Raw genomic sequence first — 27,019 nt, 5'->3', positions numbered from 1 at the left:
CTTTGTATTTGTTTTTCTTTTTTACAGATATTCAAATAGATATGCATGCATATCACATGCTGGATTTCTGTTGGACAAGATGACCATTTCACGCAATACATATTACTCAAATGAAAAATATTCACATCTACATTTCCAGTATGTGTAGTAGACTTCTATGAATTCCATGGACAGCTAGGATCACCAACAAAGATATTATTGATCATATAAACCCAGAGTTGTCCCTGGAAGGCAAGAAACTGATCTGTTTTGGACATATGATGAGGGCAAATTCAGTAGAAAAGGAGGTGCTACTCGAAATGATCAGTGGTAAAAGAAAGCAGGGGATACCAAATGCCAGTTGGCTGGATACCATTAAGAATGACATGAAAATGAACATCAAGCAATTGAAAGAAGTTGTGGAAAACAGGGAAGCATGGTGAGGACTGGCCTACAGAGTATCCAAGGGTTGGACTCAACTGAATGGATAGTAGTAGTAGTAGTAGCTGAAATTTATTCACCTGCATAATTGTATACTGCCCATGTATCTTAATATAGTGGTAATATAAAGGAATGAAGGATGGGTAACCCTGTGGAAAAGGCTAGTGGTTAGAATACCAGACTGAGAACCAGAGAAGCATGGGTTCAAAATCTTGCTTCTTCCATTAACACTTCCCACGACTTTGTGCAAGTCACTTCAGCTTGCATTGCCTCAGTCTACAACTTAGATTGAAAGCCCTATTGGGAGGGGATCTACCAATCTATTAGACCATGAAACTCATACTGATCTCAACTTTGTAAAAATGTGTAATTAAATCTAAATTATGAAATATAACAGAACAAAGTCAGAAGTTCACATGCAGTCTGATATTCAAAAGCACTTATCCAGGTAGCAGCGCCTAGGGCCATTCATCAACTTTCAGTGGCATTATTCAGATGATTTATTATTTATTTATTTTAAAAAATTATATACCGCCTAAAGTCTAGGTAGTTTACAAAACAACATACAAAATACATAATACTCATAGGGGTCCTTTTATCAAGCTGCGGTAGGGGTTTAATGCGCGTAATACCGCACGTTAAACCGCCTGCCGCGCTAGCCGCTAACGCCTGCATTGAGCAGGCGTTAGTTTTTTAGCTGGCCGCGGGGGTTAGCGTGTGATGAAATGTCCGACGCGCTAACCCCACTAGCATGGCTTGATAAAAGGACCCCATAGACTCTCCTACATCCTCCACTATGAACATCCTCATTTCATCCACACCAATGCATTGTCCTATAACTAACGGCCTCTTTTACAAAGCCGTGTGGCAACAGCCCCAAAGCCCTTTAAATCTCTATGGGCTTCGGGGCCGTTAGCGCAGCGCAGCCGCTAGTGCGGCTTTGTAAATGAGGTCGCGAATCTTCATAAGATTTTTAAAGTATCACAGAAATACTTACTGCATTTTTGTTCACATAAATACATTGACAAGTAACTGTCTTCAAAGTTTCACTGAAAATCACTGCAGACCACCCAGGCACTATGGCCCACATTCTAGGAAAAATGTACAGTAGGCGCCTACCAGTGTCTTAGAAAATGGCATCTCATTTACAGATCATGCGGCCACCTCCCTACACTTACTTATTTCTGCCCCTCGCAAAGAATCTTCTTCTTGGAGACTAAACAATGCTTTACTCTTAGACTCAGAAATAGCTGACAAAATTCAATCTTTCACTGCTGAATTCTTCGAATTTAACTCCAAAGATCCAGAAATTTGCCCATCCATTGTCTGGGAGGCTTATAAAGTCTCCCTTAGGGGTGAACTTATCAATCTTGCCTCTTGGAAAAAGAAACAATCCATGAAAAAAGAGAAAGAATTAGAATCTTCTATCAAAGAGTTAGAACTACAACATATGTCTACCCACTTACATGATCCATCCATTTTTCAACGTATACAAAATCTTAAATACGAATTTAACACTTTAGTCTCCAGTACTGCTAGACGAGATATTTTTATCTCAACCTCTGGACATTATATGGGAGACAACCTTATGGGACGCCCTTTGGCTAGATATCTTAAAACTAAATCCAAACGTCTTCATATCACAGCCATTCAAAACCCATTGGGACATATGGTTAAAACCCGGTCTCTGATCTCTTCTCAGTTTGAAAACTTCTATACTACTTTATATAAATCTGAATTTTCTGCTTCAGAATCGGAGATAGACTCTTTTCTTGCTTCTTTGATTCATCCGACCTTATCGGACTCTGTGAAATTAAAACTGGACTCTCCCATTACTGTATCTGAAATAGAAGCCGCAATATCATCTATACCTACCGGCAAAGCCCCAGGTCCTGACGGGTTTACCAATGAATTTTTTAAACAGTTTCGTAATCTCCTGGCTCCTCATCTTCTTTCTTACTATGAATTCCTCCATTCTGATCCAGACAAACAATTCAACTTCACTGAGGCCACTATAGTAGTTATTCCCAAACCTGACAGAGACCCTACCTTGGTTAAAAATTTTCGCCCCATTTCTCTTCTTAATTTAGATTACAAGATCATGGCAAAACTTCTTGCACTGAGACTCAACAAAGTGATCCCCTCTCTTATTCACAAAGATCAAACGGGGTTTATTAAACAAAGGTTTATAGGAGACAATATACGCCTTTTTCATCATATTAATGCCCATGCTAAAACACTCTCAGATCCCGTAATCGGCTTGGCCATAGATGCCGAAAAGGCCTTTGACCGAGTTGAATGGCCTTTTTTATTCCAAATTTTAAAGTGGTACAACTTTGGCCCGTTCTATACAAACTGGATTAAAACTTTATATCATCAACCCACAGCTCGCATTTTAATTAATAATTCTCTCTCCAATAAATTCTCCCTACATAGAGGTACTCGCCAGGGCTGCCCTCTGTCGCCGCTGCTATTTAACTTAGCGTTGGAACCTCTCCTCTTTGCTATCCGACAATGCCCAACAATAACAGGAATTGAAACTACTTATTGTCATATCAAATTAGCAGCATACGCTGATGATGTCCTTCTCTTTATCCGAGACCCTGTTGCTTCCCTTCCCTCACTCGTTAATATTGTCTCTCATTACTCCAAGCTTTCTGGATACTTAGTTAACTGGGAAAAATCAGAAATTTTCCCTCTTAATGATCTCATTTACCCCTCAGATCTCGCCCAATTTCCCTTCACGTGGTCACACGGAGCTGTAAAATACTTGGGAGTGTTAATACATAAAGATCCAACTCAAACTCAAGATCTAAACATATCTAAAATTAAAAGCTTAGTTCTTAACACCTTGTCTCGTTGGTCTCCACTCTTTCTTTCATGGTGGGGCAGAATAGCTTCCATCAAAATGACCCTTACTCCTCAGATAAACTACACCCTCTCAATGCTTCCCTCCTTATGCAAGAAGAAATTTTTTCACTGGTTGAATAAGAAAATATCTGACTTTGTGTGGAATAACAAAAAACCTCGTATTGCTCTCGACAAACTGAAAGCCTCTAAAATTAATGGGGGTCTGAATGTACCTGATTTTCATTTTTATTATATCGCATCATTGGCCATATATGGAGCCTACTGGATTACTAACACTAATATCCAAGATTCACCAACCTGGTTTGACCTGGAACGATTTTTATGTGCACCACTACATGTTTCATGCTTGTTGACGGTGCCAGTACCCAAACTCTTGAGAAAATACTCCTTATTGAGTGCAACGCAGCATGCCCTCCATATACTAGACACAATCGCAGAGATTTCAATTAAAGACAGTCCACTCTTGTCCATTTGGAACAACCCCAAAATCCAAATCAATAGTAAATCTCTTTCATGGAAGAGGTGGCAGCGGGCTGGTTTGTGGTCTCTCCATCAGATAACCACTCTCACTTCGTTTGTTCCCTTTGACACAATTTGCTCTACTTACTCGTTGTCTCCTTCTGCTTACTCACAGTGGCTTTCTCTTACTGAGATGTTATCTTCTATGTCTATACGCTTTGATTATATGACATCCACTCACACTTTGTATCACTGGTCCACATTGGCTATATCAAAAGGTAAAGCGATATCTCTCTTTTATAGTATTCTAAGAGATCACTCTTTTACATTTTCCTCTCATTCCATGAAACATTGGGAACCTATGCTGACAACCTCACTTTCTGATGTTGACTGGGAACTCTTTTGGTCCTCGACAAACCGACCTCTTTTATCATCCAGAGTCTCACAATCAATGTTCTTCATTATGTGGAATGCGGTATGGACACCTTTTCGGATGTGGAAAGCTAACCTAAAACAAGACTCTATATGTTGGAACTGTATGAAAGAAGTTGGGACTCTTGATCACATGCTTTTCCATTGTGCTCAAGTTCGTTCCTTTTGGACGTGCATTTGGGACACCATAAAGTCTATTACCAATTGTTCAGAAGAAATTTCCTTTGACACTATAATTCTCCGATCTCAACACCCTTGTTTTACACAGTCTAACTGTCCTCCTAAACTCATTGATGCAATGTTTGTGACTGCCCTTATGCACATCTTGAAAAATTGGAAGTCCTCTTCATTACTAAACTATACCTTCTGGTGGAATTCTTTGAGCATGTATCATAAATTTGAATCTTATGCTTATGAAAAGAAAAATATAATTCGACTTTCCAAAAATTTGATACAATGTAAATCACCCTGGAAATTCCTGGACTCATATGTTAAATCTATTTCATAGACACTCCTCTCTTCTTCTTCTTCCTCTTCCTCTTCTTTTTCTTCCTTCAATTTCTCTTTCCTCTTATCTTTCCTTTTACTAATTTTTCATGAACAGTCCTAGTACTTTAGATCTTTTAAAACGATTCAATTCTACATTGCACAATGTAACTGAATATTAGTTATACTAAATGTTTTGTTTTATATTTTGATACCATGTACTTGAACTGTTCCCTATATTTTTTCAAAAAAAAATCAATAAAAAATATTGAACTAAAAAAAAAAAAAAAAAAAGAAAGAAAATGGCATCCACATCACACCTACAGAGGCACTTGACAGCGCCTAACACCAATGTAGGCATGGCTAATGCTGGACGTGATGTTAGACGTTATAAAGCACCTCCATAGATGCAATTCATGTAAAAGGTAGGCGCCGAAAATATAAGTCTTGAAAACCTTGGCCTACATTTCTGGTGACTACCTTTTCTGAACTCACAGTTCTATAAATGGCGCCGTCACTGACATGCCAAAACAGCAAACGAAAAAAGAATCAAGGGGACATAGCCAATTCTTTTTTTGGTTTGCTGTTTTGGCATGTCAACTACCAACAGGTGCCGCTTCCAGAATCATGGCTACCACAGACCCTAGGTGCTGGAAATGTAGGCCAGGATTTTGAAGGCCTACATTTAGAGCACCTAGGTGCGTTAGAGAATCACGCACAGTGACGCCTAATCCTGGTGCTGCCCCTAACAATGCCTGCTTTACTTATGTGATATGTATTACTAGGCATTGCTATGCACCAGTGACGTAGGTGTCGGGTTGCGGGAGATGCCTAGTGCTGCCTATTTTTAATGTGAATTATATTGTAATTGGCTTTCAATGGCATGTTAAATGATTGTGCCACTTAAAGCCAATTAAAAACAATTAAGTTAGGTGCCAGTAGGCATGCTTCAGATAACTACCACCACCTTTGGCCCTTCTTCATAAGTGCCACTTGGCCTATAGGTAGAACACACAGCATTGTGAATCAAGGCAAGCAGAGTAGTCAAGGGTTGCATAAATATACAGTATAGCAACAAGTCATTTGTGTAGGCAGAAAATTTGTAATTTTACCCCTGATATTTCATCCCTACAATGTTACCAGCTACTCTAGTAGCTATAGCAAGAGGGTCTAACAAAGGAGATAAGTGACCATTTACTAACTCTCACACAGGATGCAAAATACAAAACATGAATATACCGTGAGCCCATCCCAAACCACCGCAGCATTCTAAACATATATCTCTACTCAATACATGCTTATTCATCTAATAAACTTTTACAAGATATCAGTGATCTCATAAATATAAAATGAACTCTGATTTCTTTATATAAACATCTTGAAAGTGCGATGTTAAAAAAACACAGGTAAGACTCGGAAGGCACGTCAACATTGCTTGCCCACACATTTTAGAAAAACTTTTTTTAAGCTTCAAAAGTGAAAAAAAAAATCAATCAGGAAATAGTTTTCTAATATGAAACATGAAAATGACATGGAAAATAGTCAAATAAAATATACCTTGGTTCATTTTGCGTGTGAAAGCCAATTTCCTTCTCCGCAGCTTACAGCTTTCTTCTTTGGAATCATCAGCTATTTGTGATCTTACAATTAGATCAGACTTAATTAATGTTATGGAAAAGAAATGAAAAGTCATTTATTTAAAATCTGTGTTATCACTAGAAGAGCTATTAATTACATGCATGCATTTCAAGATACTTCTTGTTTGTTTTCATTATGATGCTAGTAACATAGCTGTACAGCCATAATAAAATTGTCTTCCAGTTTCCATAACTTTCCCATACTACTGGGGAATGAACCGGAATGACATGATTAGGGGACATCCTTGATACAGCTGATCTAGGTGAAACATGCCAGAAGAACTAGTTTCCAGCTGACTCTTAGACAGCACTTACCTTATGGTATCCTTTGAGTATGAAATTATAGGATAAAATTATATTGAAATATAACTCCTATATATATATATATATATATATCCTCTAGGTATTTGGAGTTTTGGATTAAGTGACTTGCCCAGGGTCACAAGGGGCAGGTGGGATTTGAACCCACAACTTCAGAGTGCTGAGGCTGTAGCTCTAAACACTGCGCCATACACTTTATGAAGATGAATGCTGTTTTTAGTGCATGTTAGTGGTGTTATGATGCACTCCTGAAGCAGGCAGTTAGCATTGAATTTTTGAAGTCTGAAATGTAATAAATTCTAATTTGCATCACTCTTTTTGGTGATATCTCTTATGCTGCCCTTTCCTGATTGTGCTTTCAATCTTACTGTATTATAAAAATGCAATACTGTACCCCCTCTGAATCCGCGGTTTCAGTACCCGCGGATTCGATTATTCATAATTTTTTTTAAAGAAACGCTGCATCCTGGACTTTCCCCAGACCTTACCTGGTGGTCTAGCATCGACGCGGGGCAGGATTGATCATCCTACGCTCCTGCCCCATGCAGAGCAGTCATCAAAATGGCTGCCATGGTATATCAAATTTTAAATGAAACTTCTGCATGAAAGGCTTATTTAGCTGACATGTTAGTCACCTTTTGTAGCACTAGATGTCACTGTTCAAGCATACTGTATGTCTGCAGCTAAAACAGTGCTTTATGCATAGAAATGGAATTTATTTATTTTTTTAAAAAAACTGCCCACCCTGTATGCAGGTAGAAGCATGTAGATATAGCTTGCATGCCCAGACTTCCAAATATAGTATGGAAAGGGGCTACCAGGGTGGGTTTTAACAATTCAATTGTCTGCTTGTAATTTAAACCAGAAAAATGTGTCCTTCTAAAAGAAGGTGTAAATATAAGCACATATAGGTTGATATCTAAACTGAAGGGTCAGTGTTCCTTTTAAATCCTAACCAAACAACAGGAGAAACCACCTCCACAGGATGAAAGTCACCCAGAAAAACAGTGAAGATGACCAAATTTCACTGCTATACTTTATTGCTTTTAAGACTCGACATGTACGTGTTTTGGCCCTTTAGCCTCTCTCAGTAATGTTATATAAATTGATCAATGCAGCACAGTAAAGATGTACCTTGTTCTAAAAATTCAAAAAGAATCATGTGGAACCAGTGGCGTAGCGAGGGTGAGAGGCGTCGGGGGTGGTGGTGCCACTCCCCGCCCTCCTGCCACCCGCTCTTTCCCCAATCCCCTCTGCCACATGCGCCCCTTATCTTTCCCCTATACCTCTAGTTGAAGCCGCTGCTCATGGCGGTCAATCACGTGCTCCTCGTGACCTTGTCAGCTCTCCCTCTGACGTTACCTCCTGCGCATGGGCACCCGGAAGTGACATCGGCGGGAGGGCCGATGGGGTCATGAGGAGAACATTGTTGACCACTGCAAGCAACAACTTCAACTAGAGGTATGGGGGAGGAGGGGGGACGTGTGCATGGTCAAGGGAGGAGTGGGGAGAAGTGGGGGTGGAGAGGAGGAGCGGTGCTAGCACCTCCCACCAATATGGCACCCGGGGTGGACTGCCTCACTCGCCTCCCCCCCTTACTACACCACTATGTGGAACGTTATAACAGCATTTATTTTATTTTAATTTAATGTTTAATCTTTTAATTTATAATTTAATTATTATCTTATTTTGGTTTTTTAAGGTAATCTTTGTTTGTATCCTCATGGAATACTTGTTGGGATGTGTATGTACATCTCTTGTCTCTATCTCTATCTTTTTTATCTGAATATGTTCAATGGAATTCCTTTCATTACTTAATTGTTATATTGTAAACCGTTTAGGTCAGTAAAATGCAGGAGCGGTATATCAAAAATCTTAATAAACATAAACATCAAATAATGAGCTTCAATTCTAGCCATGGCATTCAAGAAAATGCCTAAATATTCAGTGCCAGCTGTTATCTAGATATTGGCATCTAATATTCTCTTTTAGTAGTGGCCGCTGGTATTATCCACTGAAAATCTATTTATGGCCATGGGCAGCACTACTTATAGGAATACCTGGTGCTACTACCTACATGAGCAGTTTTGATCATTGGGCCCAGGTTTTGTCAAAGCAAAAGTGCATATGATTTTGAAGATTCACCAGCAGAAAAAAAAACCTATATGGATAATTATAAAATTACACCCATATTGAATTATATATGCTCATCATTTAAAGCTCCTTATACTAAGATGCACTAAGCGTTTTAGCGCACGCTAACCACACGTTAAAAGTTAATGCATGCATGTTAGTCTATGAACGTGTTAGCGGTTAGCACGTGCGTACATTTAGAGTGCGCTAAACCCATGCTAAAACGCATAGCGCACCTTAGTAAAATAGGGGGTTCATTTTGTGGTGTCTTGAATAAGGGTCTAAAATGCATTAAGGTCAATTAAATCATTGTGGGATAAGTTTTGAAAGGCGTTTTTGACATGTTTACTTTATTTTATATGTGTAAAAGACCTCATAAAATGTCCCTGCATCCAGAAGAATGTACGGTGACAAGAAGACTTATTGAGTCGATGAAGGGTGATCTGAATATACATGCCTTTAAACAATGCAGCCAGTATTTGAAGAAGCTACTGACTTCTAGGGTTGAATACTGACCTGTCATTTGTTCATATTGTTAATTTTGAATCTTGCGGCAAATACACAGTCATATTTCGCAAACCCCCTCCTTTGCAAAGCCACGCTAGTGTTTTTAGCGCCAGCCTCGGTGGTAACAGCTCAGATGCTCATAGGAATTCTATGAGCATCGGAGCTGTCACCATGGCAGCTAACGCGGCTTTGTAAAGGTAGGGAGAAAGTACCTATAACATAAGACAACACAGTGAACATTCTTCAAACAAATGTAAAACAAATATACCTTTGAATTTTCATGCCTCAGATTGAAAGTAAGCTCTAGATTGGTAAGAAAGTGATCTGAGAATTCAGGATACATATCCAAAACCTCTAACAGATCTTCTCTTTGGATCTTGTGCAGGTCACAATATGTTAAAGCTCTAACGTCTGCATTTGATTTCCCAGGCTTTGTGTAAAGATGAACCATTTCCCCAAAAATATCATTTTTACCTATAAGAAAATATTAGCCAAATGAAACAAAATACATATTGTTAACTTTTATATCTAAAGAGCTATTTTTATATAGTCAACACTTCTATGTTCAAAATATCTTTCAAAATACTGTACAGAAAGTTCCCTTGTACTGTAAAATGATGGTGTAAAGTTCCATTTATATAGGAACAATCAAAATGCTTTCAATTAAACCCCCCCCCCAAAAAAAAACGTTCACTGATACCTGGTAGAAGCTAGCTTATTATGGCTGGTTTTCTTTCATTGTTTTTCTGTACAGTTACAATATGCACTTCCGACACAACTTATACCGTATATACTCGAATATAAACCGAGATTTTTGGGCCAACAAAATGGCCCAATAATGAAGATCTCAATTTATATTCGAGCTTCCACCTGACCACTGATGCTGCTGTCCTCTTTTCAATCCCCAGTGACCACCACAAGTGCTGTATTCACATGTCTACCCCCAACCACCAATGAACACTGGTATCATTAACTTACCATCCCGAAAATGACCCGAGCTGTTGATCGTCATGTACACCCCCACCAGTGCTGTAGTAACAACCCCCCTCCCCGAAGAACACCAGTACCGCAATCTTGCCACACCTAAGATGACCAATGCTATTGTCCTCCATGCGTAGCCCCCCAGCCGACATTGCGCTTACCCATCAGATCTTGAAGAAAAAAGTTGCCACCACCAATGGTAGGTGTTGATCTGATGCAGGGCCTTGATCATCTGCCTGCCAGCTTCCACCCCCTCTGAGAATCTGCAAGTATCTCAGAGGGGTTGAGAGCCAGCAGGTTTTGAGCATGCGCTGATGCTCAAGGCCCCGCATCGGATTAACACAGAGTAATGGCAGAGGCAGATTTTTTTCTTCAAGAGCTGATGGGTAAGTGTGATGTTGGCTGGGGGTACACATGGAGGGCAACGGCATGGGTCATCTTAGGGGTGGCAGGATAGCAGCGCTAGTGTTCTTCAGGTTGGGAGGGCATGTGATTACAGCACTGGTGGGAGCGCTTATAGAGGGCAATGGCGCGGGTCATTTTGGCGGTGGTAGGATAGCGGTACTGGTGCTCTTCTGTGGGGTAGGCATGTGACTACAGCACTGGTGGGGGCACGCATAGAGGGCAATGGCGCGGGTCATTTGTTTAGATATTGGTATATTGTTTCACAGGAAGGCAGAAGGGTTGTTTGACTTGAATGATTCTGGGGGCACCTCCTACTCCTTCCTTAGAAAATAGTGAAATAATAATAAGATCAAGTAATAATGTCTGAAAGTAGATTAAAAGTACATGTATAAAAACATGACTGAACTTTCTTGGACAAAAAAATGTATATTAGTTGTTCAAATCTGTATTTTAAATTGGGCCAACACCGAGACCCTTTCTCCCATCCTCTGCCCGCTTCAATACAATAAATATTGCTGTACCTGTGGCTCCACCTACCATATATACTTGAATATAAACTGAGATTTGGGGGAGGGGCGTGTCTCAGTTTATATTTGAGTCAACCCTTTTCCCCATTTCTTGGGGGGGAAAGGTACCTCGGTTTATATTCAAGTATACAGTATTCGGTAACTCAATTTTAGTAACTTTTCCTTCTGGACCTACTCTTCAATTTAGCATTTGAGAAATGGATATAAATACAAACTACTTTTAAGGTGGGTATGGAATATATCTTAGGTCTGTCATTATTAAAATGCTACTGGAATTGGTCTGCCTCACACTGGTTTTATTTCCCTCTTAGTTTTAATTTTGGAAGTGGCAATAAACAATTGGGATTAATGAGAATAACGGCCTTAACTTTGACATTCTCACTCATTACACACAGCTCATTAAATATAACTCAAACAAATAAACTGTCTGAGATCCAGGCATATGGCAAAAATAACTGGCCACAGCTTTATTACAATTTCCATCCCATTTACAAAAACCATGCCCAACAATCGTCAATGAATCAAGTTTATTTATTTGTCAAGTTTATTTAATTTCTCAATCCAAATTTAACATAACATGTGTATGGTTATTCAGTCATGAATTAACCTTTAAATTTCCAATTTAATCATATCATAATCCCCAGTTAAGATTCACGGTACCACCAAACCTGCCGAATCCCCAAGGATTTATGACGGTAACGCACCTAAATACTTCACCACTTTGTTTTGGACTCATCTGATACATTCAATTAAATGCTATGTGAAGGGGAATGACCTTCACCATACCATCACTAAAGCAATATTGTTGCACCAGCTAAATTGTCACTACCATACAAGCCAAGTGGCTGCACACCAAGCCCCCTTAAAAAAATCCAAACTCATGTCCTCCAGAAGCATCCCAAAAAAGTTCTAAATCTCAGGAAAAATCCGACAAAGCCTGCCATACCTGTACACCATTGAAACACTGCAAAGAGGTACCCCCAATAACCACAAATCTTCCTTGATTCCTAACAGAATACACAAAAAAATTATGTCTGTGCTGAATTCCAACTGGCTAACCTCCTAATAAAAACTTTAGCCATGAGGATCACCCAGCATGCAAAATTAAAATGACCAATTAAAGACTGTACTTGACATAACATCAGCTTTTATACTCTGCAAGCTCATCAGTGGGCTGAACCAACTTCTGCACCTTGTCCTGCAACAAACGAGACTCCATCCTGAGAGAATTTAGCTCAATCTAGCTCAATACCTAAAAAGGTAAGCACAGTAGTTGGACCCTCCAATTTGTCAGCGGCTAAGGGCACCTCACTGCCTGATAAACATCTACCAAAGTCAGACATCTGTTAGTCCCCACTACTGCAACAAACAAAAAATCAGGATGATAATGCACTATCTCCTCCATACCCTCTAGATTATCCACTGCAGAAAAGAAGCAAAGGTCTCAAAGCATGCACATGAAATAGAACAACCCATGGGCATACAGCGATCAAAATAATATCTCCCTTCAAATTTAGAACCAAGCAAATGAAAACACTGTGGATGAATCGGCAGGAGACAAAATGTTGCTTCAATGTCACCCTTGGCCATCAAAGCCCCTGGACCCTGTGCTTGTAACAATACCAATGCACTGGGGGCAAGTCAGGGGGTAGACCATACACATGTACTAACACAACTACATCCTAGTGCACTAACCAATTACAAAATAGGTGGCGGTAGGAGCTCACATGCTAATGGGAAATGAATGTGTGTCCATTAATTTAAAAAATAGAAAACTCTGCCATTTTACCCATCAGTAAAATTACCTTATTGCACAGGAATGACCCACGTAAGCATGGCTAAGGCTATTTTTTTTTTTTTTACTGCAGTTTGATAAAAGGGTCCCTAAATAAGTACAGTGCATTCATGATAATCTATCAATGTGCCAATGATGATACACTTTATTAAATGGGCCATTAGACTTCACAACCACCATTTAAACATGGGTGACCTGGACCTACATGGAGTGGTAGGAGGGGCTCTGGTCACCTTCTTCGCAGACTGGATGAACCATGAGGATCTTTTTCTGCTGTCATTTATGGGGAGATTCTATAACCGGCACTAAAACTTAGGCACTGGTAACCACCCTACTGGTGCCTAAGTTAACAGACAAACACTGTTAGAAATAGCAAAAACCCCCAATGTTCAAGCGTCTACCAGCACTGGAATCACACCTACGTAGGTGCTTTCTGGCACCTAATGTCACTATGGGTGTGGCTAACCCCGGAAATGGCATTAGGTTCCAGAAAGTGCCTACATAGGTGCAATTCATGGCATAGCTAGATGCAGGAAATGTAGGCCCAAAAAATCCTGGCCTACATTTCTGGTGCCTATCTTGCCCAGATGAGTGATTCTGTATACGATGCTGTCATGTAAATGACACACGATCGGTGCCTGCTTTTTAGGTGGCCGCCAATAATGGTGCTGTATACAGAATCTGGCCACTACTGTGTTACATCACACTAAATAAAAATGTTGATAGGAGTTTTAGGTTCTTCATTTGAGTAAGAAAATAATGATGGTTATGTAAAAAGCTGGAAGTCAATGGATTATTCTCCAATCCTCCTCCTTATTTTGGACTACACTTACCCAAAATGGCAACAACAATGTCATCTTTGAGGATTTCTATAGAACCTCTCGATAGAAAATAGAGCGCAGTAAGGATATCGCCACAGTGGACCAGAGTATCCCCTGGTGGAGCATGTGTTGTCTTGAACCTCATGGCCAAAGCTCGGAGGCAGCCTTTGCTTGCTCCCTGGAAAGTTTTGCAATCTTGAAGCAAGGTTTGATTGAGGTGTAGACAAATGTCAGCTTGTAAGCATTCTGGAAACCCCTTTAAGACCTGAAGTAGAAGATGTAATAGTTTCACACAAATAACAATACTTTAATTGTCATAACAAATTTGTTACTGTAAAAATGATACCGTGTCCCATTTTACATAGGACATAGAGATCGGAATTTATATCCAGATTGGAACATAGTTCACATAGTATCTGTTGACATGCAAGTTTATTTGTTGGTATGTACAGAAGGAGCATCCATTTTACAAATATATAGGTGAAAAAGCAGTCGAGAAATCTTGGTAACGTCAACACATACACATGTAAGTCAGCCATTTTGCAAACATACAGTGAAAACTCCTAATTAACTATAGAGGTCATAATCTTTTTTAAATTTCAATTTGGAGGGGGAAATAAACATTGGTGGATTGAAGAGGATACTTCTCTTAATCTGTTCTTTAAAGGACAAGCCAAAACAAGTACTTCAAAAAAAACTTATATATGCCAGGAAACAGCTGTAAATCTCCACGTGGAAATACAGTATTGGATCATTCAAGTGCCTTTCCTTTCTAAAATGGGGAATACATGTGTGGATTTTTGAGCCACCCAGGCAAAGCCCATACTATACCCCTGACAGACTTACTTGCAATTTCCATGTATAATGGACTTCTACATGTAAACTGAGCGCTTTTCTACAATCACAATTTACCTGCCAATGTTGTTTACATATATACATGCTCAAATTTCCATGTGTAAATTGCAAAGAGGACTTCTAAAATAATCCCCACAGTATTACTTTAGCTTAAATGGTAATATTTAGGGCTCCTTTTACTAAGGTGAGCTAGCGTTTTTAGCGCACGCAGAAGATTAACGCGTGCTAACCCCACACTACGCGGCTAGAACTAATGGCAGCTCAATGTTCGTGTCTAGCGCACACAGCATTGTAGTGCGTGCTATTCCTCGTGTTAAAGCCCTAACGCAGCTTAGTAAAAGGAGCCCTTAATGTATTTCTGAATTTCTACATCTGTTGTGATTTACACTGGGTTTGTAAAATACCTAACAAGAGTTTTTGTCAGGTATCCATATCTGAAGTGACGAAGCATATCCAGTCTGTGATTTGAGGGGTATAGATAGGTGTAGAGGTAGGTTATAGGGTTAGGTGTAGAGGTAGGTTATAGGGATAGGTGTTGAGGTAGGTTATAGGGATAGGAGTAGAGGTAAGTATAGGGATAGGAGTAGAGATAGGTTATATTGCTAGTCAGGGACCACTGCTCAGGCAATGGGCCTGATGGGCCGCCGCGGGAGCGGACCGCTGGGCGATATGGACCTCTGGTCTGCCTCAGCGGAGGCAACTTCTTATGTTCTTATGTTCTTATTTCTCATCAAACTTTTGATAACCCCATCATTATTTTTATTCTACATACATTGTTTTATTGGAGACTATTCAAAGAAGTCAGTGAAAACTTAGATGTAAGGAAAAAGCTTGAAGCAACTCATTTTGGAATTTTCTGTAGTAGTTCATTCATTGTGATATTGTAGGTTAAGGAGTGGTTCTAAACTCAGTCCTTGGGACACAACCAGCCAGTCATGTTTTCAGGATATCCATAATGAATATGCATGAGATCGAATTGTGTGCAAATTCATCTCATGCATATTCATTGTGGATATCCTGAAAACATGACTGACTTGCTAAACCCTAGTTGAGAACTCCTGAGTATAAAAAAAGAAAACTAGGAACTGGTGATAAAATTTTTAGATATAAAATGGATTAAAATACAAGTTCCCCCCCCAATCAGTCAATAGCAGCACATTTTACTAGTGTAACATAAATAGTGAAAATAAATATTTATTACCTAAGTTATATTATAATTTAATTTTAACCCACCATTTCATCAAGAAGGGTGTAGAAGGCAAGGAACAATATTAAACACCATATGGTAATGGTGATCAATAAAACAATTAATATCATTAAACAACAGTATGCATCATTATTAAATGAAAACAGTACAATATTTTTAACAGGCTGACAATTGCCCATGACTTAGCTAAGAGGCCCCACAGTTTTAGTAATTAGAATTTTGAATCTGCTAAAATTACCAAATTAATGTGAGATATGAGGAGAGATTGTTTTAATTGGTGCCATTTTTATTGGAGAAAGTTGATTATGATGTTTATTTTCTCACATCTAAATACAGGTATTTGGACAAACAATTGAAAGCTGTCAGGGGTGGAGGAAGAAAAGGAAGTAGGGGAGGGCCAAAAAGGAAAACAAAACCTTACTCCCTCTTCTACGAAACCACGCTAGCAGTTTCTAGCACGGGGAGCCGCGCTGAATGGCCCATGCTGCTCCCGATGCTCATAGGAACTCAATGAGCATCGGGAGCAGCGTGGTCATTCAGCGTGGCTCTCTGCGCTAAAAACTGCTAATGCAGTTTCGTAGAAGAGGGGGTTAGAGTCAAAGTTTATTATAATAAAAGCAAATCCCCAAAGTGGTAGGAATGGGGGATTTGTTCACTTGGACCTGGCAGCTTATTTTATTAATATTTAGTATAATACTGTAAACTTTGATTCTAGGGTTTCTTTTGCATGCTGGAACTCCCCTACTTCCTTTTCTTCACTACCTTGTGTTGATACTGCTGACACATATCACAAATACAGTAAAACCTTGGTTTGCGAACATAATTCGTTCCAGAAGCATGCTCGTAATCCAAAGCACTCATATATCAAAGCGAATTTCCCCATAGGAAATAATAGAAACTCAGATGATTTGTTCCACAATCCAAAAACTTTAATACAAAATACTGGCTGCTGTGAGCACTTGAGCTATGGGTATATTGGGCGTGATGCTTCTATTACATTCAGCCACACTCAGCATAAGATGTGAGTGCTTGAACTGTGAGTTCTGATGACATGATGTGTGTATGCTTGCTCGTGTTGCAAGACAACGCTCGTATATTGAATTAAAATTTAATAAAACGTTTTGCTCATCTTGTAAAACACTCGCAAACCATGCTACTCGCTATCTAAGGTTTGACTGTACTTAGCTCCTCATACTGAGGAGGTGCTGTAATCACATGACAACAGCACAATTAGTGATGTGTTTTCCACGCCTTCAATGTGCTATCCATGGCCATTCTCTGCCCAAGCCCTGCCTGGTTCCTGCCTCCTAATGCAAAACGCACACATTGTGTGAATTAAGAACATAAGAACATAAGCAGTGCCTCCGCTGGGTCAGACCATAGGTCCATCCTGCCCGGCAGTCCGCTCCCGCGGCGGCCCAAACAGGTCACGACCTGTCTGAATCACCAGAAGGGGCTCCCTTGCCACCTTGGTTTCTCATTGAAGTCCTATCTTCCCATCGAAGTCCTAACCCTCCGGTCTTGCACATGCACGACCTGGTTGGGTTTCTATACTTATTACCTGGTTAGCTTTCTATACTTGTGTTACATCCCAGCTCCTCCCTCAGTATCCCAAGATCCCTTTATCCCTCAGGAATCCGTCCAATCCCTGTTTGAATCCCTGTACCATACTCTGCCTGATCACTTCCTCCGGTAGCGCATTCCAAGTGTCCACGACCCTTTGTGTGAAAAAAAACTTCCTTGCATTTGTTTTGAACCTATCTCCCTTCAGTTTCTCCGAATGCCCCCTCGTACTTGTTGTCCCCTTCAGTCTGAAGAATCTGTCCCTATCCACCTTCTCTATGCCCCTCATGATCTTGAAGGTGTCTATCATATCTCCCCTGAGCCTCCTTTTTTCCAGAGAGAAGAGCCCCAGCCTATCCAACCTCTCGGTGTATGGGCAGTGTTCCAGCCCTTTTACCAGTTTCGTTGCTCTCCTTTGGACTCTCTCAAGTACCGCCATGTCCTTCTTGAGGTGCGGCGACCAATACTGAACGCAGTATTCCTGATGTGGACGCACCATCACTCGATACAATGGCATGATGACTTCCCGCGTCCTGGTTGTTATGCCCCTCTTTATGATGCCCAGCATCCTGTTGGCTTTTTTCGAGGCTGCTGTGCACTGTGCCGATGGCTTCAGTGATGCATCCACCAGCACACCCAAGTCTCTCTCAAGTCTGCTGTCTCCCAACAATGCCCCCCCCAATTTGTAGTTGAACAACGGGTTCTTTTTCCCTATATGCATGACCTTGCATTTTTCCACGTTAAAGCGCATTTGCCATTTGTTTGCCCAGTCTTCCAGCTTGTCCAGGTCCCTTTGCAGGTCCTCACACCCCTCCTTGGACCTAACTCTGCCGCACAGTTTGGTATCGTCTGCAAATTTTATAACCTCGCACTTTGCCTCCTTTTCCAGGTCATTGCTAAATATGTTGAAGAGTAACGGCCCCAGCACTGATCCCTGTGGCACACCACTCGTGACTCCCCGCCAGTCAGAATATTGGCCCTTCACTCCGACCCTCTGCAGTCTACCTGACAACCAGTGCTTGATCCATCTGTGCACATCCCCTCCCACCCCGTGGTTCCACAGCTTCCTAAGCAGCCTTTCATGTGGCACCTTGTCAAAAGCCTTTTGAAAATCGAGGTAAATGATGTCGATTGGTTCCCCATTGTCCACCCGACTGCTTATTCCCTCAAAGAAGTACAGAAGGTTCGTTAAGCACGACCTTCCCTTACAGAATCCGTGCTGGCTTGTTCTCAGTAGGCCATTTCTCTCAATGTGCTCGCAAATGCCGTCCTTGATCATAGCTTCCACCATCTTCCCTATAATTTAAGTCAGGCTCACCGGCCTGTAGTTCCCGGGGTCACCCCTCGATCCCTTCTTGAAGATAGGTGTGACATTCGCCAATTTCCAGTCCTCTGGTACCTCTCCAGTTTTCAAGGATAGGTTGCAAACATGCTGGATTGTGCCCGCTATTTCTTGTCTTAGTTCCTTCAGAACCCTTGGGTGGATCCCGTCCAGACCCGGTGATTTGCCGCATTTTAACCTGTCTATCTGTTTGAGGACATCCTCCTTACTTACCTCTATGTGCTCCAATTTTTCAGCCTGTTCCCCACTCATGAGCTCCTCTGAGTCCGGTATATTAGATGTGTCTTCTCTCGTGAAGACCGATAAGAAGAACGTGTTCAACCTCTCAGCTACCTCTCTATCCTCCTTAATCACTCCCTTCCTATCCCCATCGTCCAACGGCCCCACCTCCTCTCTCGCTGGTCGCTTCCCCTTTACGTAACTGAAGAATGCCTTGAAGTTTTTCGCCTCCCTGGCCAGCCCCTCTTCGTATTTCCCTTTTGCTTTTCTAACCTCTCGGTGGCATTCCTTTTGGCATTTCCTGTGCGCCTGGTGATTTTCCTCCGTTGGGTCCTTTTTCCATCTCCGGAAGGATACTTTTTTGTCATTTATTGCCCTCTTTACTTCTGTTGAGATCCAAACCGGGTCCTTTGACCGCTTGTTCTTGCAGCCTTTCCTGAAACTGGGGACGTACATTCTCTGTGCTTCCTGCAGGGTGTCCCTGAATAGGGTCCAGGCGCTTCCTACAGTCTCCACCCTAAAGATGTTTCTGAGCCTCCTCCCCACCATTTCCCTCATAGCAACATAGTTCCCTTTCCTGAAGTTGAGCGCAATTGTTGCGGTCCTCCTTACTATGGGGTCCCCCTTTCTAATGTGAATCTGATCACATTGTGGTCACTGTTGCCTAGTGGTCCTCCCACTTCTACCCCTCTTGCAGGCCCCCCTAATCCGTTCAGGATGAGGTCAAGAGTAGCACCCCCTCGCGTCGGTTCCCTGACCAGTTGCTCCATGAAGCAGTCCCTCACAGCTTCTATAAATCCTGTTTCCCTAGTGCAGTTGGAGTGACCTGTACTCCAGTCTATCCCCGGGTAGTTGAAGTCCCCCATCACTGTTACACTTCCAGTCCTGCACTCCTGTCTCAGTTCAGCTTCCAAGTCGTGTCTGACTCCTTTCGGCGTACCAGGTGGGCGATAATACAGCCCCAGTTTTATGCCTGCACCCTTGTTTCCTGGCAATTTGACCCATAGCGATTCCAGCCCCTCTGCCTTCGTTGCCATATCCATCCCGACCGAGTAGATAGAGTCCTTTATATATAGTGCTATGCCTCCCCCCTTCTTTTGGGTCCTGTCCCTCCTGTAGAGCTTGTACCCCGGCAGCGCCACATCCCATTGGTTTTCCTCTGTCCATCATGTTTCTGTAATTCCAATTATAGTTTGTGTTAAATGCTGAACCAACAAACTAACAGCTGGCACACACATTAAGTTGTGTGTTAATGGCCAGATTCAGTATATAGCACAAGTGAACATACGTGTGCAAAGGAGGTGTGGAGATTAAGAAAATAAAAAACAGAGAGTGGGCATAAATGGGAAGTACTCAGACTGGAAGAAAGTAACTAGCGGTGTGCCTCAGGGCTCAGTTCTTGGGCCTATCTTATTCAATATCTTCGTAAATGACCTGGACGAAGAAACGACCAGTGCTATCATCAAGTTTGCAGATGGCACAAAACTATGCCAAGCAATCAGGTCACAAAAAGACAGCGAAGAACTCCAGAGAGATTTGAAGCAACTTGAGAGATGGGCAGAAAATTGGCAGATGAGTTTTAATGTAGAAAAATGCAAAGTGATGCACCTGGGCAGTAAAAACAAAGAGCATGGGTACAAACTGTTAGGTATAACATTGGGGAAGAGCGAACAAGAAAAAGACCTGGGAGTACTGATAGATAGAACCCTGAAGCCATCGGCTCAATGTGCAGCAGCGGCAAAGAAAGCTAACAGGATATTAGGCATGATAAAGAAAGGAATCACGAGTAGATCAAGGGAGGTCATAATGCCGCTTTATAGAGCAATGGTCAGACCACACCTGGAATACTGTGTCCAACACTGGTCTCCATACCTGAAGAAGGATATAACACTACTGGAGAGGGTGCAGAGGAGAGCGACAAAGCTAGTAAAAGGTATGGAGAACATGAGCTACAAAGATCGCCTCAGAAAACTGGGACTATTCACCCTTGAGAAGAGAAGACTGAGAGGGGATCTGATAGAGACTTTTAAATTGCTAAAAGGGATCGACATAATGGAGCAAGCTCACTCACCAGCAGGGGGAAAGGATGGTGAACAAGAAACAGCGTTATTCACATTGGCAAATGTAACCCAGTCTCGGACCAGAGGTCATGGCCTGAAGCTGAGAGGGGACACGGCCAGGACAAACGTCAGAAAGTTCTGCTTCACACAGCAAGTAGTGAACGCCTGGAACTCTCTCCCGAAAGAGCTGGTGGAGGAAACCATCATTCTAGGATTTAAGGGAAAATTGGACGCACATCTTCTTGCAGAAGACATTGAGGGATACGAGTGACCATTGTATTCACCAGGGTGTGCCTGGCTGAGCCTCTGCGTGTGCGGATCGCCGGACCAGAAGGACCCCAGGTCTGATCCGGTGCAGGCATTTCTTATGTTCTTATGTTCTTAAAACAAAACTTCTGGCATAACATGAAACACTAAATTGCCAAATCCATGCACGTTTGTGTGTTCCAGTGATATGAATAAATAAAACATTCAAAAGGACACATACCTAAAAAAAACCTCATCTTCCCCCAAATAGCAAATTTATATCCTCAAACCTGAAGCTGGTAAAAAAATGTATATTTTTGGAAAGTTTTCATATGTAAAATATAAAACAAACTTAAAAATGTCATCAGAGTATTTATCTTGTGAAGAAGTGCTGTTTTGTCTGCAGAGTGCTGAAACTATCTCAGGTTTTTTTTATGTCACTAATCACTAGCTAAATCTGAAGTTATTGAATACTTTTGGATCTGTTATTTTATCTCTCTATATAAATTTGGATGTATCTGTGTGTGTGTATGTATGCTCTGAAACGCATGGACAGATTTCAACCAAACTCGGTATACATATCACTTACTATCTGGGGAAAAATACTGTGGGAGTGGGAAGGTGGTGACATGTAAAAATTATTGAAAATGACAGATATTAGTGTCTACCCCATAGTTTTTGGCCTTGCTGAGATGATGTTCCAGCATAACTCTGGAACGCATGCAGAGATTTCAACCAAACGTATCGAAAGTGACAAATGATTGGGATAAATAAATATCCGGGCAACGCCAGGTAATCAGATAGTATATACCGGTATATAAAATAACACATCCAAAAGTATTCAATAACTTCAGATTTAGCTAATGAATAGTGACATAAAAATCCTGAGATAGTCAGTTTCAGCGCTCTGCAGGCAAAGCAACACTTCTTCACAAGTAGATTTGTAGAATCTGCCATGCTGCGACTCTTACAAGCTTGTATGACAATAGCAAGATCAGAGGTTGAGTTCAAAGCAAAATATCATCAAGAACTTTTAATTCAAAATAATTCTAGTTTAAAATGCTACAGGGGAGAGAGTAGAAGGTTTGGGGTCCCTTACCAGAGAGAGGACCCATTTCTGGAAAAGTTTCTGAAGTTCCTGATGCGGTCCACCCACTGACATCATCCAAAAGGGGCAACCAGAGAGTTCAAAGCACAGCTGCTTCAGCCAGATGATGAGAGAGCAGGAGGATTGAGGCACCTTACTGGTGAGAGGACTCGTTCCTAGAGGATCCCTGAGGTTCCTGGTGTGGTCAGCTCACTAAAGTCATCCACCAGGGCTGACTGGGCAGTTCAAAATGCAGCTGCTTCAGCCAGATGGTGAGAAAACAGGAGAAAGAAAAACCAAATGGCAGCCAGTGTGGTTAATAAGTGAGGAGAAGGAAGGTATTAGAGCTAAAAGGAAATCTTTCAGAAAGTGGAGAAAGAATCTGACTGAAGATAGTAGGAAACAGTATAATGAAAGGCAAGTCAAATGGAAGGTACTGATAAGGAAGCCAAAGAGAGACCTTGAAATGAAGACTGTGTTGCAGGTAAAAATATATAGTAAAATTTTTTTAGGTATATTAAAAGCAAGAAAATAGGAAAAGAATCAGTTGGATTGCTAGATGACTGAGGGGTAAAAGGGATGCTCAAGGAAAACAAGGCCATAACGGAGAGATTAAATGAATTATTTGTTTCAGTTTTCATTGAAGATGTGGGGGGAGATACCAGTGCCAGAAATGGTATTCAGTGCTGATGAGTAAGGGAAACTAAAACAAATCTCTGGAAGATGTAATGGGAAAATTAGAAAAAAATTAAGAGTAGCAAATCACCTGGACCTGAAGGTATACCTCCCACAGTTCTGATCTAATATAAAAAAGAAATCACAGAACAATTAGTAGTAATTTGTAATTTTTCTTTAACATTCAGTTTGGTATTGGAAGAATAGAGGGCAGCCAATGTAACACCAGTTTTTAAAGAAGGTTCCAGAGGTGATCCAGGAAATTATAGACCAGTGAGCCTGACGCTGGTGCTGAGCAAAATGGTAGAGACTATAATAAAGAACAGAAAAATAGTCTCAAATACATAAGAATGGATTAATCAGACAAAGCCAACATGAATTTAGTCAAGGAAAATATTGCCTCACCAATCTACTACATTTCTTTGAAGAGGTGAATAAACATGTGGATAACGATGAACTGATTGATATTGTGTATCTGTATTTTCAAAAGGCATTTGACAAAGTACCTCATGAAATACTTCTGAGGAAATTAAAAAGTCCTGGGATAGAAGGTAATGTTCTATTATGGTCTAAGAACTGGTTAAAGATAAAAAACAAAGATTAGGGTTAAATAGTCAAAATTCTCAATGGACAAGGGTAAATAGGGGTTCCCCAGAGGTCTGCGCTGTGATTATTGCTTTTTAATATATTTGTCAATGATCTACAAATGGAAATAACTAGTGAGATTAAATTTGCTGATCACACAATGTTGTTCAAAGTTGTTAAATCGCAAAAGGATTGTGAAAAATTGAAATCAAAGTCAGTGTGGAAGGAGGAGAAGGACTTTGCTACTCTGAGAGATAGAGGAGCGAATAGACAGATGGAATGAACTTCAAAGGAAGGAGACCAGTGAGATTGAGGCAGAGGAAAGGGTTGATATTTACAAGACGGTGAAAGTAAGAGTCCAACGCTATCTCCATGACTATCTGGGCGAAGTGTGTGTGAGAAAAGGTACAGGACACAGGGCAGCAGCTGAAGCAGAATCTTCAGGGCAGCTCCAGGTTTCAGTTAGTGCTAGCAGATGAAGCTTCCAAGAGATAAAGAGGTCCCAGTATGATAATTCTTATGTTCTTATATAGGACTGAGACATCTTATCGGGCTGACCGGGGAGTTCAAAGAATAGTTGCTTTGAAAAGAAAGATTTTTTTTTGTTCTGTGGTGGAAAAGTGAAAGTATTTCCTGATGTTGATCAAGCCAATCAATTACGTAGAAGGTAGTTTCTTCAATTGAAACGATGTGTGCTTACAGTAGGGGCAATATTTTGTTAAAAGTTCCACTGTACGTGTTTGATTACAATTTCTGACTCTAGTTATATCTTCCTTGATGTTAATCAATTGGAATGATTTCAGTTAAGTGAAATAAATTTCTATTTTAGGCCCCCTGTTATCAAGCTGTGTAAGGGTTTTTTTAAATCGCTGGCCACTGTGGTAAAAGCTCTGATGCTCATAGGAATTACATGAGCATTGGAGCTATTACCACAGTGGCTGGCGATAAAATACTCTAATATGGTTTGATAAAAGGGGGCCTTAGTTTTTCTGATCTTCCGGTAGGGGGTATTGAATAATATAGGTCTGAATCTGAAAGGTGTAATGATGATATTGTGTAATGTTAGGTTTAGCTTTCTTTAGTAACATATTCATTAAAAGATCTCTTGCTTTCTCCAGTAAAGTTTTCTTATTGCTATGATTATAATCTATTTGATATTTGAACATTTTAATAAATAAATAACTTGGTATAGTGAAAAAGTGACTTGAAAAATAATGTAAAGCGCCTCTGTAGCCACAAATCACATGAAAGATAGGCGCCAGAAATGTAGGCCTTGAAAACCCTGGTCTACATTTCCGGCGCCTACCTTTCATAAAACCGCAATTCTATAAACTGTGTCATGTGATTGACACGCGATTGGCGGCTGCTTTTTTAGGTAGCCACTGCTGATGGCACAATTTATAGAATCCAGGCCTAAAAGTGCAAATGAGATTGAGTTCAAAATTTTTAAAATACATGAAACTAATTGCAAAATTTGATGTAATAGCGTCTTCTCTCCTGAAAAAACAAATTTTTATCAAAAAATTGCTAGGAAACATAAAATTGTTCAATTAAGTGAAAATTCTTATGCATTTCAGTGGCCATATTTACCCTCCCCCCACCTTATTATCAAGCTGCACTAGAGGTTTTTTAGCGTGGGCTGACAGGGTAAGTGCTCTGATACTCATAGGAATTCTATGAGCATTGGAACATTTATCACACCGGCCTGCGCTAAACAGCTCTAGCGTAGCTTGATAAAAGAGGAGGAGTGTGTGTGTTTTAATGTGTTCCAATATGCTGATGATGTCATTTGAACATTTTTAAAAAACAGTATAGTCAGCGTAAACAAGTGGTTTGCAATCAGAATTGTATTGGGAATCTATAATATCTCAAAAATCATAAAAACATGTATCAAAATCTTATATAAAAAAATCACCTTAATTTTAAAGCAGGTAAAAGATGACCATATAAATAATGAACATATAGTAAAATCATATGTTAATACAATATATATTACAGAATCCAGAGCATTAAAAATCATAAATAATCATGACCCCCCCCTTTTACAAAACTGTGGAAGTGGTTTATAGCACAAGCCGGCACGCGGAATGCACTATGCTGCTCCTCTCGCTCATAGGAAATCTATGAGTGTCAGGAGCAGCGCAGAACATTCAGTGTACCGGCCTGTGCTAAAAACTGCTTTTGCAGTTATGTAAAAAGGGGTGGAGGGTAAATTAATTAATATTAAAAATATGACTGTAATACATAAATAAATTAACAAGCATATGTATAATCTTTAATATTGTGTGGTCATCTTTTGAAACAGTGTATTTTTGATTAAAAAACCACCAAATAGTTCAGACTCAAGATTCAAACTATTAGGTATCATCTATAATAATAAAACCCTAGAGCGCGCATGCGCTCTTGAAAATTCATGATTCCTGGCGCCGTGAGGTATGCTTCTGTGGCAGTATTCTATTTGACACCTCATGGCGCTTGCAGGGGCTGGAGGCGCGTGCAGAGGCTGAAGGCGCGCGACTGTGCTCTCTCTCTTTCCTCGGCGCATCACCGCCCACCCTCACTCGCCGCCTGCCCTCACTCGCGTGACTGTGCTCTCTCCCTGCCTGCGTCCTCGCCACGTCATCTCCCGACCTCACTCGCTGCTGCAGCTGCCGCCGCTGATCCTCCTCTTCAGAGCAGTTTGCAATCGTGGCTGGCTTTAAAGAACATCGCAGGCCGCTCTCTAACCTCAGTAGCACGCTCCCTCTGATGCACGGGATCGCATAAGAGGGAACGTGCTACCGAGTTGGAGAGCGGCCTGCTAGGTTCGCTAAAGCCGGCCACCATGATCGCAGGCTGCTTTGAAGAGGAGCAGGCCAGAAGATGCCGGGATGGAGGGAGGGTAAGAAGGGGATCAATACCAGGAGCCAGGGGGAGAGGGAAAGGGAAAGGGGGCTGCTTTGGGGGGGGGGAAGTGTGCTGGGGACAGACAGCTTTGCTCTGGGGGGGAAGACAGAAGGGGCCATGGAGAGACAGGGAGAGGGAAAGGGGGCTGCTTTGGAGGGGAGGTGTGCTGGGGACAGACAGCTTTGCTCTGGGAGGAGACATAAGGGGCCATGGAGAGATAGGGAGAGGGAAAGGGGGCTGCTTTGGGGGGAGGGGTGTGCTTGGGGCAAACAGCTTTGCTCTGGGGGTAAGACAGAAGGGGTCATGGAGAGACAGGGAGATGGAAAGGGGGCTGCTTTGGGGGGAGGGGTGTGCTGAGGGGAGACAGAAGGGGCCATGGAGAGATAGGGAGAGGGAAAGGGGGCTGCTTCAGGGGGAGGTGTGCTGGGGACAGACAGGATATAAAACTGCTGGAGAGGGTGCAGAGACGAGCAACTAAACTAGTGAAGGGTATGGAGAA

At 41.2% G+C, this 27,019-nt stretch overlaps 1 protein-coding gene across 2 annotated transcripts in view; it reads right to left on the bottom strand.

The window, feature by feature from the left end:
* The window catches only part of KCNH7 (potassium voltage-gated channel subfamily H member 7), a 457,016-nt gene that overhangs the window by 33,162 nt on the left and 396,835 nt on the right, over nt 1-27,019 (bottom strand). For both annotated transcript variants that reach the window (XM_033947144.1, XM_033947145.1), the window contains exons 11-13: nt 13,808-14,060; nt 9,535-9,740; nt 6,226-6,325 (exon numbers count right to left, since the gene is read on the bottom strand). In XM_033947144.1, the coding sequence (XP_033803035.1) occupies nt 6,226-6,325; nt 9,535-9,740; nt 13,808-14,060 (559 nt within the window). The remainder of the gene's footprint in view (nt 1-6,225; nt 6,326-9,534; nt 9,741-13,807; nt 14,061-27,019) is intronic.

This window comes from Geotrypetes seraphini, chromosome 5, assembly GCF_902459505.1.
Source record: "Geotrypetes seraphini chromosome 5, aGeoSer1.1, whole genome shotgun sequence".
NCBI classification, from domain to species: domain Eukaryota; kingdom Metazoa; phylum Chordata; class Amphibia; order Gymnophiona; family Dermophiidae; genus Geotrypetes; species Geotrypetes seraphini.
Note: the sequence above shows the minus strand (reverse complement) of the source record. Positions and strands in the feature narration are given on the sequence as shown.